Source organism: Monodelphis domestica, chromosome 1, assembly GCF_027887165.1.
Source record: "Monodelphis domestica isolate mMonDom1 chromosome 1, mMonDom1.pri, whole genome shotgun sequence".
Lineage (NCBI taxonomy): Eukaryota > Metazoa > Chordata > Mammalia > Didelphimorphia > Didelphidae > Monodelphis > Monodelphis domestica.
In genome coordinates this window covers 588,101,549-588,114,305 of record NC_077227.1, presented here as the reverse complement: position 1 = coordinate 588,114,305, position 12,757 = coordinate 588,101,549, and the positions used below count along the sequence as shown (strand labels likewise).

General features: G+C 35.9%; 1 protein-coding gene across 8 annotated transcripts in view; it reads left to right on the top strand.

Annotated features, from left to right (window-relative positions):
• The window catches only part of INTS10 (integrator complex subunit 10), a 62,159-nt gene that overhangs the window by 35,779 nt on the left and 13,623 nt on the right, over positions 1-12,757 (top strand). For 5 of the 8 annotated variants that reach the window (XM_007476425.3, XM_056813632.1, XM_007476424.3 and 2 more), the window contains 4 exons: positions 596-752; positions 5,252-5,334; positions 6,432-6,584; positions 8,954-9,062. In XM_007476425.3, coding sequence (XP_007476487.1) covers positions 596-752; positions 5,252-5,334; positions 6,432-6,584; positions 8,954-9,062 — 502 coding nt within the window. The remainder of the gene's footprint in view (positions 1-595; positions 753-5,251; positions 5,335-6,431; positions 6,585-8,953; positions 9,063-12,757) is intronic. The other 3 variants (XM_001373224.4, XM_056813629.1, XM_056813633.1) reach the window with 1 other exon arrangement.

The following is a 12,757-nucleotide window of genomic DNA, read 5'->3' as shown; positions in this document are numbered from 1 at the left end:
GTTGAAGAGCTGTATATATTTTTATTTCATTTTTTTTTATATAATTACATCTTTCTTTAGTAGTGTTGGATCTGAGTCATAAGGATGTCAAACCTGTTTTTTGTAAACAAGAGACATTGCTACAACTTTCCTGAAAAGTTAACAGCCTCAAATCAGTCTACTCTGTACAAGGCCTCCACTTGATCAACTCTAGGGAAATAACCTAAACTTTTGAATAGTTCTACCTGTTTGGAAATTTTTACTTACATTGAACTTCTCTACTCCCTGGGGCAAGGTCGAGCAAGCTCAGATACTCTTTCACATGATAAACTTTTAAAGAAGACTGTCATTTTCTCCACCAACTCCATCTCTACCCCCGACCCTCTAGCTCTCTCAGCATAACCTTGTTATTAAAGATACAGAATTAAACCTATAAAGCCATACAGTGTTTGTTGAATTGAAATTAGCTTCTTATCTAATCTCTGTTTCTAAACTATAATGTGCTGTCTTTGCATTACCATAAATGGGAGCAGCATATTTATTTAACAGAGGATATGGAATTGATTAAGTTAATTATAGAAATTTGAATTAAATACATTATTCACATTTTTAAAAGCAGAGTTCTGATGATGAAGAATGTTCAGGGAAAGGAAGAAGCCGGCACATTGTAGTTAATAAAGCAGAACTTGTCAATTCAATTGAAGTCCTGGAAAGCTTCAAATTGGCACGTGATAGCTGGGAGCTGCTTTATTCCCTAGATTTCCTTGACAAGGGTAAGTTATATTCTCACATTGAACTGGCTTGTGTGTGTGTTATTTCAACAGGGCATAGTTGGGGCCATACAAATGATTAGCATTATATACCATTTTGAGCCTTTTTTAAATTTGTAAACAGAAATCATCCATTGCTACTTTGCTTTGTAGTTTTGAAATGCTAAGCCTTGGTTTCACTTGATGATTTGTTTTATGATGTTTTATAAACATTTGTATTTTTGTCCTTCCCGTTTCCAAATCTTTTCTCTCTCTGTTATGGTCTTTTTTTCTTTATTGTCTGATGACTCTTCCAAAATATATGTGGTTGAATGTACAATAGAATAAATGCTTAATATGTTTAGCTACATGACCTTTTGCCCACCCTTTTTCCTAAAAGGAGGCAAATCTGAAACTATAACATGGCCATTTTGGGCAGGGCAAGGAGAGAGGCAGGGAGCTTATGTAAAGAAGGTAGAAGGAAAGGGCTAATACTATGTTAAAGAAAGAAATTTTTTGAACATTGTTTACAAATCCTAGATTATGCTTACACATTTTGGGATCATTTTTATTGAACTTTTTGGAAGCAGAGTGGTTCATTCTTTTACATTATAGTATAACCATATGATACCTTTCATTTACTGGCCACCCTTGCACAGATTTTACTTGGTGTCCCTACTAAACTCCTCCAGATAGAAAATATACTAAGATTCATCAAACAATCATTGAATGATAAGATCTAAGGATAACCTCCCTTCTCTGGCTATTGCCCAAAATACCAATAAATTCTTTAAAATATTGTACCTAAAATTCAACATAATATTCCAGATTTAACCTGATCAGGGAAGCATACTGAGAGATTATAGTCTATTTTTCCCTTTACACTAAACCTCTCAATGTAGCTCTAGACGTCATTGATTTTTTTTTGTTTGCCTTATCATATTTATTTCTTACAGAGCTTGCAGTCCACCAAAATCCCCAGATCTTTTTCAGATCAAATGTTATCTAGCTGCATTCCTCTCATACTTATGAAGCTAATTTTTGGAACCAGAGTCCAGGAATGTACAGTTATTATCCCTCTTAAATCTTATTATATTTAGCCCAGAATTCTGGCTTATTCACATTTTTATGGATCCTATTGTCCAACACATCAGTTTTCCTTCCCATTGTTTTATCATTTGCAAATTTGATGATATGCCTTAATTAAAACTATCAATAAAAATGTTTACTGTCACTGGGTCAAAACTAAATTCATTTAGATATTAGTTTCCAATATAATATTAACCCACTCATATTTTTTGGTATGGTAATTCAACCAGTTACAGATTCTTACTTACTTTTTGTCTTATCCATGAGAATAATATGAGAGATTTTTGTTCAATGTTTTAATAAAAGAATTTTGCTGACATTTTCAAAAGGAAATGAAGTTTATCTGGCATGTTTTATTTTACTGTTTCTTAGTGATCCCTGACTTCTTTTATAGATGTTTACTAATTGTTTCTTTATTAATAGTATGTTCTAGAATTTTACCAAGGATCAAAGTCATGGTTACTAGTCTATAATTTGAAGACTTCGTCTTCTTCCCTTTTTTGAAAATTAGAACATTTTACCTACTCCAGACCTGTGGTATCTTTCCTGTTTCAGGCATTGTTGACAGTGGCTCAGGAGTCACACCCTCAAATTCTTTCTATACTGGACCTGGTGACTTGAACTCTTTGAGACTATCTAGGTGCTCTTCATCACTTCTCTTAGGTTACTTTACCTTGTTATTCACATTTGTTCTATCCATTCTATTGCAAAGATCTGTGGCAGAGAATAAAAACAAAATAAAAGTTATTCCTCATAATTATCTCCTCCCTTCTGCCATCTTCCTCTGAATGTTTTATTTTTCCTTAGAAATTGCCTTTATTCTACATTAACTGCCCTTGCTTATATTTTCTGGGTTTGGTTTGGTTTGGTTTGGTTTTTTAATAAAATCTGTTGATGGATTTCCTGTGCACTGTCAGTAATTTTAGATAAACCCTCCTTTTCTTCCTCATCAGAATTGATTCTTTGTTTATCTTTAGAATTTTGTGCTTGAGGGCAGTTAGGTGTCATGGTGGATCAAGCTCCAGGTCTGGAGTTAGGAGCACCTTGGCTCAAATATGACCTTCATATTTGACACTTCATAGCAGTGTACCCTTTAGCAAGTCACTTAACCCCAGTTGCCTAGCCTTTGCCCTTCTTTCTTAAAGTTGTTGCTAAGACAGCAAGTAAGGGCTTAAAAGAAAAAAAAAACACAGAATTTCATGCTTACGAATTTCCCATAACTCCTGAGTTAACTTCCCCTATGAAATTTTGGTCATATAATCTTGTTTTTCTTTCCTTTGAATGCTTTGACATTTATTCTCCAAAAATCTAAGGTACTTGTCAGAATCAGCCTAGCTTCCCTCTCTTCTTTGATGGATTCTGACACAGATTGGACATTAACCCTAAACATCCAATCATTTCTACTTCACCAACCAACTCTGCCTTGGGAGAACCAAGAACCAAAGAGTATTTCTGCTCATTGCTTCTAGTATTTTTAAATAATGAAATTATCATTAAGCAGGCCAAGAAATTAATAGTTGCTCTGATTTTGATTGAAAGAGAGCACCAACATGTCCACCATCACTACTATAGTGTACCTATGTTCTAGGCATGGCTTATGATCTATTTCTGAAATTGTTTATCTGTTTTCTCTTTCTATCTAGGTAGCCCATGATACTCTCCCAAGACAATGTCATTTCTGTTTCTTCCTCCATAAATCTTTAAGCACACTTTCTTTCCTATACTACCCACTTTTCTCTCCCATGCTTTTCCTGGATTTCCTCATATAAATTTATCTTCTTAATATGAAATGCTACTCTGGGGAGCTAAGTAACTCAGGAGATAGAGAGCCAGGCCTGGAAACAGTAGGTCCTGGGTTCAAATCTGGACTCAAGACACTTCTTAGCTATGTGACCCTGGGCAAATCATTTAACCTCCATTTCCTAGCCCAAACTGCTCTTCTGCCTTGGAACCAATACTCACTATTGCTTCTAAAACAGAAGATAAAGGTTAAAAAAATACTATTCCATTTCCTCTCCTCCCCCCCCCCCAACCCATTCTGTGCTATTTCTTTTGAATAAGGCATGCTCTAGAGCCATGTTCGACTTATAGATGTTATCCTTTCAAGTATCAGTTGGTACCTATGGGATAAAATTTGCTTCATTGTGTTAGGATCTTCAATTCACCTTGGTTGTCCTCCATACTTTGTGTCACCACCCCCATTGTCAGGGTAAGAAGTAGATGTATTTCTGGAATATCAGATTGGAATTATGGAACATGTTTTAGAAGGAAACATAGCATAGTGGAGAGAGTGCTGGACTTGGAGTTCTGTCTCTTATAATGTCTCTGTCACTTAGTTGGTGTGTAATCATAGGCAAGTCCTCTAACTTCTATTAGAATGTAAACTCATCTTTTGTAGGTTCAGTGATAAAAGCTTCACAGAACAATCCCAAAAGCAGACAGGATGACAAGAATTTTCCTATCAGGATGAATATATACTTCCTTCTTTTCTCACAGTTGCTCATTTACTTATTTGCCCTTGCAAACATTATAATGGTTATTTGCTCTAGTATCATTAGTCCAGTGTAGTTTAAATAAGTTTTTGTAGGATATGAGCCATCATTGATTCTGTGGCTGTCCTGATTTCAGACTTGAAATTCATTCACAAACTGGGGACTGACTCTGTAGGCACTTTGGATCACATTACTGTGATAGTAAAATTCTAGTGTATATATGTGATCAGATTGCTAGCTTATTCTGATATTTGGGAACAGACTATCCTTGGAAATGTTTTTAACATGTTTTTCAATTGTGTGAATTTTAAAAAGTCTCCATCTTGGTCTAGCACATGCCCATGTAGTCTGGGTGTGCACAATTTTTTGGGTGCTAGACCAAGATGGAGACTTTTTAAAATTCACAATTGACAAGCATTTTTTTCCTCTCCCACAATTCCCTTCATGTGTTTTAACATTTTAGTAACATGTAAATGTAGCATAACTATAAGTAACATGTAAATATAACATAACTATAACTATATATATATATATATGTATAATTCTGTAAATTTTAAATTTGGAAGATAGATTTGGTGTCATGGGATCTAGGTTGAGTCCTGCCTTTGCCACTTACTAGGAAAGAAGAGGCCAGTGTGACTGGATAACAGTACATAAAGGAACAGGGTGGTGCAAGTAAGGTATAAGAAGACTGGGAAGGCAGAGGCAGGCCAGATTGTAAAGGACTTTGAAAGACAAACAGAAGATTCTAATGATATCATCATGCATTGTCATTTTTCCTAGATGAAAACAGTCATGTTAAAGGAATGGTATAGGAAGATGAATGGAAAATTAAAATTGTGCTTTATTTTCCTATATGACTAATCAGACTTTTAGAATACTATGTCAGAATTCAAGGTTAAAAAATATTCTTCTGTAAATTTACCTTTTTGTTTCACACAGAATTCACAAGAATATGTTTAGCATGGAAAACAGATACCTGGCTTTGGCTACGAATTTTTCTCACTGACATGATTATCTATCAGGTAAAGTGAAACATACTAAATTCCATTTGTACAAATCTTGATTTCATTATATTTTAATAAATGCAGAATTTTGTTCTCATATTATCCAATGGTCTATGTGTATTTATAGATTTTTGTCCATTTGTAAATGACATAATTATGGCTCATTGATCTAGAGTTCTCAATTCATGTGAGCAATAATATGTAAACATATTTTGTTATGCTTTCCATTGTGAGGAAAGAACAAACTATACTAAACCTGTTAGAAAATACCTTATAGGTGTGTTTTTAAATAGGACAGAGCAACTTTCTAGACCTCTTTTCCCTCCTGAGTTATATCCCTTGTGACTTTTGATTTGAATCATCTAACCTTAAACTAAAGAAAGTAAATGATCCAAGAAAAAAGATGGAAGTAGAATTTTATCTTTTCAATAGTGAGAAGGGAAAATACGGGGAGGAAGAATAATTGGTTTTATTGTTATTAGTAGTTAAATGGTTTAAAAACTTGGAGTTTGCATGGACTTGGATCATTTTAACTAATTTTATAAAGGTTCTCTTGCATGCAGAAAAATAAGGAAAGTAAGTGATCTGAATAAAATGGAGGGAAAAGTCAAAAATATAAAGGCAAATGGTTATGGAATGATTACTTGAAGTAGTTTTAATAATCTTTTGGTTTTCTCTTTATGTGAATAACCAGCTGTAAAAAAAAAAGATGATGATGATGATAGCAATTTTACTGGCTCCAAATAACCTAAAATTTGTATTTTATCACAAGTAATTCAGAGATTGTAGTTAATCTCAGATCATTGGTTCTTTGGTGTCTTACTCCCCCTAAAGGATAGCAGTGGTTATTGGTTATATTAAGCTATAAGACTTCTTAAATCTGGAAGAAAAAAATCTATGCCTATTAGGCAAGATTCTAGAAACTCTGCGTAGTTTTAAATAATACAATTTTATTCTATTCCAGAATTGCCTTGCTCCTGACCAGAAGGTCAAAGCATAACCAATTCTTTGTAATTACTAGGCTATTTCTACCTAATGGTGCTGGGAACTTTTTTACAAAGTAAGGTTTTTATACCTTTCTTTAAATATTTTTTCCATATTTTATGGCATTTAAGGGGCAGTATAAAAAGGCAATAGCCAGCCTACATCATTTAGCAACTCTTCAGGGATCACATCCTCAACAACAGATTACCGGACAAGGGACCCTAGAGCATCAAAGAGCACTCATTCAGTTAGCAACTTGCCACTTTGCTCTTGGAGAGTACCGTGTAAGTACTGTTTGGTTTATAAACATGCCCACAAATGCATTTAACCATTTTGGGCACTTTTCATGTTGTTAGACATTACTTTTCTCATTTAATTTACTCCTTCCCTTTCAAAGTTCTACGCTCTGAGATCGCAAACATTGGAATCATCTTTGACTGTTCTGCTCTCTCTTCCTTTTCAGTTACCTTAAAGCAAAACTTCCTAAAATGGATCTTGAATTATGGCAATCAGTTAACCAAAAGTGTAATGAAACTATAATCTCCTTGAGAGCAAAGACTTTCTTTTTATCTCTAGCACTTAACATAGTACCTGACCTTTTCATAGTTATTTAATAAATGTTTGTTGATTGATTAGGGAACTTGGAAGTATAAGATAACATGGTTCTTGTCCTTAAGAAGCTTATAACTTAATTGAAGGACATAGATAACACATGTGAAACCATTCAAATCCACATAAGATATTTTTCAAGTGCAAAGTAATGTGATACAGTCTGTAGATGTAACTGATAATAAGAGAAGGGAAAGATCATTGTGGGAGGAGGTTGGCCTAAGTAGTCTATGAAAAACACTATCTTAGAACACTAAGACCCGGCCTTAAAGGGCAAAGGATGAGATTTAGAAAAGGAGCAATCGTTCGATAGTGTTAACTGGATTAAGATGAAACTCATAGGATCAGAGACCTCAGAGGATATTTAGTCTAACCTCTCATTTTATAGAGGAGAAAAAGGAGGTCCAAAGAGCTCAAAAAACTTGTTAAAAGTCACATAGTAACAGAGAGGAAATTTGAACCCAAGTCTTCTGATTCCAAATCCAAAACTCTTTCTGTTATTCCAATCTGAGAACCAGCATTCTCTCTTCCTGCCTCCAGAGTTATAGCCCTCAATTATAATATACCAATACAAAACTTGCAATATAGTATATAGAATGTTTGGTCTGAAATCAAGAAGACCTGAGTTCAAATCCAGCCTCAAGACACTTACTAGCTTTATAACATGCTGGGCAAGTCACTTAAGTTCTGCTTGTCTGAGTTTATTCATCTGTAAAATGAGAGCAATAATAATACCTACTTCACAGGGTTGCTTTGAGTATCAAATCAGATAATTGTTTTAGAATGATTAGCACAGTGCTCGACACAAAATAAGTGATATAAATATTGGCTATTCTTATTAATAATAGGTATTTGCTAAAACTTATAATTGAATTAAATTAGGTGATTGTTCTTATTAGGAAAGCACCATTTTGTAATGGCAGTAGCACTAGTTTTGATGTCATGGGGTTTAGGTTGAGTCCTGCTTTTGCCACTTACCAGGAAAGAAGAGACCAGTGTGGCTGGATCACAGCGTACATGGGGGAACAGAATAGTATAAGTAAGGTATAAGAAAACTGGGAAGGCAGAAGCAGACTAGATTGTAAAGGACTCTGAAAGACAAACAGAGAATTTATGTTTGCTCTTGTATGTGGCAGGGAGGTGGCATAGTCAGACCTGCATTTTAGAAAGACTAATTTGGTACCTAGTAAAGTAGAGAGAGACTTGAGCCAAGGTGACTATCTAAATCCTGTCCAGCCTACAAAAGGCCATTTTACATCTCAACCTCTATAGAGTTTTGCTCTTCAATTTTAGTCTGAATTCTGTTCCCTTTTGCTGAACTGCTAGAGCACTTATGGTTTCTACTGCATGCATTAGTTCATATTGTGTATGTATTATATGAATAAATGCCAGTGAGAAAAAGACTTTAAAATATTATTAGATTGCCATAGAAATATGAGGAGAATTTTTTGATTCATATATCTTTGGCTTGCATAATCCTACCTACATGTCAAGAAGTTAGTAAACATTTGTTGGTCTGCTGGCATATATATTTTGATGTTTTGACATTGTTACTCCCAAGAATGAATGTTGTTCTTTCAAAGAGGAAAACGACTGATTTAAGTTAGTCTTAGTTTCCTCATAAACAATGTGATTGTCTCATAAAGAGAATAGATTGTCTACTACCAAAGCCTTCAGATACTCCTTTTTGCCCTGTTTCTTTTAATTTATGCACTGCTGATATATACTTTGAATTGTTATTTAGAACAACATCAAGGGACAGCTGGGTGGCTCAGGGAATTGAGAGCCAGGCCCAGAGACGGGAGGTCCTGGGTTCAGATCTAGCCTCAGATACTTGCTAGCTATGACCCTGGGCATGTCACTTGATCCCCATTGCCTACCCTTACCACTCTTCTGCCTTAAAAACAATATACAGTATTGATTCTAAGATGGAAGGTAGGGGTTTAAAAAAAAAATTAGGTTAATATATATCTATATGTACTACTTACATGTGAACATACATACATACCTGTGCATTTTTGGTTGTGTTTTTTTTTTCATTTAGTTGACATGTGAAAAAATTCTGGATCTTATGTGCTACATGGTACTTCCCATTCAAGATGGAGGAAAACCTCACGAGGAACCTTCCAAAGTAAAACCCAAGTTTCGAAAAGGTGAGGTTGAACATATAAGCTTGGGTTTTATTTTTTGTTTAATTTTAGGTATCATGGGAATTAAGAACTTTTTTAACAGTTACTAGTAAAATTAAGTTATCATTAGTCCTAGAAGACTTGGCAGTTTTGTGAATTTTAGTGTATGACCTTTTTATAACTTGGTAGATAAGTCCTGAAAAGTTGCCAGAGGCATATGGGGAAATGGCTTGCCTAAGGTCACATAGCTAGTAAGTGTCAGAGGTAGGTCTTAAATCCTGGTTTTTTGGACTTTGTCTACCATGCCATACACCTCTGATGAGAAAAAGATGGTTTTGCCTGGTAGATAGAGGATCGTTCTTAGTGTCAGAAAAATCTCCTTCACATCCCACCTCAGACACTTACTAGCTATATGACCACAGTCAAGTCACTTGATCTCTGTGTGCTTGAGGCAATTACAAGATTACAAATTGCAGTCATGTTGCCATTCTGCATTGGTTATCCAATCTTGGAGGGATTTTCTTCATCAGTAATTCTATACCAATAAAATCCCAAATCTGACTCCCCCAAAATGGATATTCATCTAAGTTTGTGATCCCTTGAATGCTATGCTAAGGATAGTATTTAGAAGACTCTTTTCACAAAAGACAACACAGCCATCCAATGCAGCTGAGGAAGTCTCCAGGCGTAACGACTCTTCTTGCCACTGGACCCAGGCTTCCAACGCCGAGAGTGGGACCGTCTCTGTGCATCGACTTTTCCACTTGAATCTCCTTCACACACAAGTGTCTTTGTGCACACTCATCTATCATAGATGAAAATGCACAAAGACAATCGTCATCCTCGGTTACCGAGAGACTACTACTACTTATCCTAATGAGCTTTCATTCTGTGTATACATTTTTGTAAACCCTTACCTTCCATCTTAGAATCAATACTGTGAATTGACTCCTTGGTAGAAGATTGGTATGCGCTAGGCAGTGGGAGTTAAATGACTTGCCCAGGGTCACACAGCTGGAAAGTGTCTGAGGCCAGATTTGAACCTAGGACCTCCTATCTCTAGGCCTGGCTCTCAATCTTCTAAGGTACCTAATTGTCCCCATTGTGGATATATTTCTAATGCCTACTAAATGAATTTGTAACTAAATATTTCCCCCCAAAGTTCAGGGGCCCTGATAGCTAGGGTTATAGCTAATCCATGTTATATTTCCCATAGTGACTACTATCCTACTAATAATAGCTGAAATAATAATAGGTAGCATTTATAGGTTTGCAAAGCACTTAACAAATATCATCTCATTTTATCCTCAAATCAGCTCTGGGAGGTAGATGCTATTATTATTATTCCTCATTTCATAGATGAAGAAACTAAGCCAAGCAGAGGTTAACTGAGTCTAGATTATTGTTCAGTTCTTCCCAACTTCAGATCCAACACTCAATTTACTGTGCCACCCAGACAAAAAGACTAAAAAGTCTGTATGTGCGACTTCTGGGTCATATGAGCAACAAAATGGTGGACCAGCCTTTTTCTTTAATTCCCATGTGATTTCAAACTTCTCCAAAATAGAAATTACACATCACAGATAAAGTAACTTCCTATGTCTCTATGGTCTAGGACACCCAGAATCCAAAAGGTTAAAAAATAAAACTCTAAAACCTAGCAACTGATTCTTACTGACCCTGAATTCACTCAGTATCCTTTCCCTTCCTCTCATGCTACTGGTAGCAGGAATTACTAATAGACTCAAGGCCACAACACAGTTTTTCATCAAAACCCATCCCTCCTATTCCTTCCATGCCAGCCCCCACCTCTTATTTCCATTGCTGTGGAGTCCTAGCTCCAAGTTTTGGAAGTTTGCCCAAGTCTTAACAGCCAGCTTGACCACAGTCCTTCAGGAGCAAAAACCTACTAGAGAAGGGGGAATGGCCTAGAAGGGCCAATGCTACAAAGCCCATTGTAGATAAAGACCTGAACCACAGAGGGAATGGGACAGATCACCAGAATAGGATATCATTGTGAGATAAGGGGAATACAGAGCCAGGCCTAGAGAAAAGAGGTCCTGGGTTCAAATTTGGCCTCAGGTACTTCCAAACTATAAAAATTAAACATATCTCTAATAATAAAAATATTATATTTTATGAGGTTTATTAAGGATCATTAGAAATTAAGGAATAAAGAGGATACAAAATAAAAACCACATGCCCTTGGCTGGTTAGCCATTTTCAAATTTTCACCACCTTACCACCATCACTGCTGATGCTACATCATGCAAAAAGAAAGAGGATGTGGGAGGCATTACTGCCAAAACATGGAGAAGGAGGAGAGATTATAGGGAATTCTGGGAAATACCAAGGACTTCTGGGGAATTAAGTCAAAAGTTCAAAAATCTACATTTATACATTCCCCCCTGAGACCTGCGGAAGACTAGTCTCTCCAGTGGGTCTTGTAAACACACCATATTGTCAGTGAGGGTTGGCTAATTGGGTTGTTTGTTCCCTAAGGCAAGGGAGATTTAGAAACAGCTTCCCTAGCTAAGACCTCAGGGCCCTGCCACTTATTTTGGACCTTTGACTTCATTTATACATAACTGTGTAACCCTGGTCAAGCCATTTAACTCGCTCCCTTTCCATTCTTCTGCCTTGGAACCAATACACAATATTTTTTCCAAGACAGAAGTAAAGGGGTTTTTTATTTACACATACACACAAAATGCAAGCAAAACATACTGATCTTGAAGACAGGATGCACAAAGACAACCTGAAGATCATAGGTTTCCTAGAACAGAACAGAACAGAAAAAAAAATCTTAACATCCTAATGAAGAAAACAATAGAAGAGAACTGCCTAGAACTTCTAAAAATAGAAAATAAAATTCTAATTGAAAGAAATGTTAGATCTCCAGGAAAAAAAATACAAGGCTACAAACTCCAAGAAACAAATTGGTTAAATTTAAAAATTCAGTTCATAAACATCAAGTTCTTCTGACCATCAAGAGAAGGATCTTCAAATACAAAAGCGAGGACATTTGAACAATGGAAGATTGTTCCACACCCATTAGAAAAAGAGAAGATAATGAAGTAATGTGTTCTGAATAGCAGTGGAGCCCAGACTGTAGCAATGAATGACCTGTCTTACGAATCTGAGCTCAGCCAAACAGGACAAAAGATGAATGTTCAATATTAAGAATTTGGAACATTTTTAGGAAGAAATCCAGAACTTAAGAGATTACGTGGGGGTAGCTAGATGACAAACTAGATAGAGCACCAGGCCTATAGGTAAGATGATCTAGGATCAAATACAACTACAGACACTTCTTACCTGTGTAACCCTAGGCAAGTCACTTAATCCTGTTTGGTTATCCCTTTCCCTTCTATCTTAGAATTATTACTAAGATAGAGAATAAGGGTGGTGGTTGTTTTTGAGAGAAATTAGTTGTTTTTCAAGCACCCCAAACCACAAAAATGAAGGAGTGCATAAATAAAGTAGACAAGGACAACAATAACAATAGAGTGATCATAGACCAATAAGAGATTTCTTTCTAACGTGTATAAGAATTCAAGGATGTAGACAGAAATATGGTAGAGGTAACAGTGAAAAAGTAAGCAGGGAATATTATGGACAGAACCTGTCAACACCTTGCCTACAAGGATATCAGTACTATTTTTTTGTGGAACTACATTTCAGCAGGGGCGGGTATATAAAGAAGAAAAGGAGAGCAG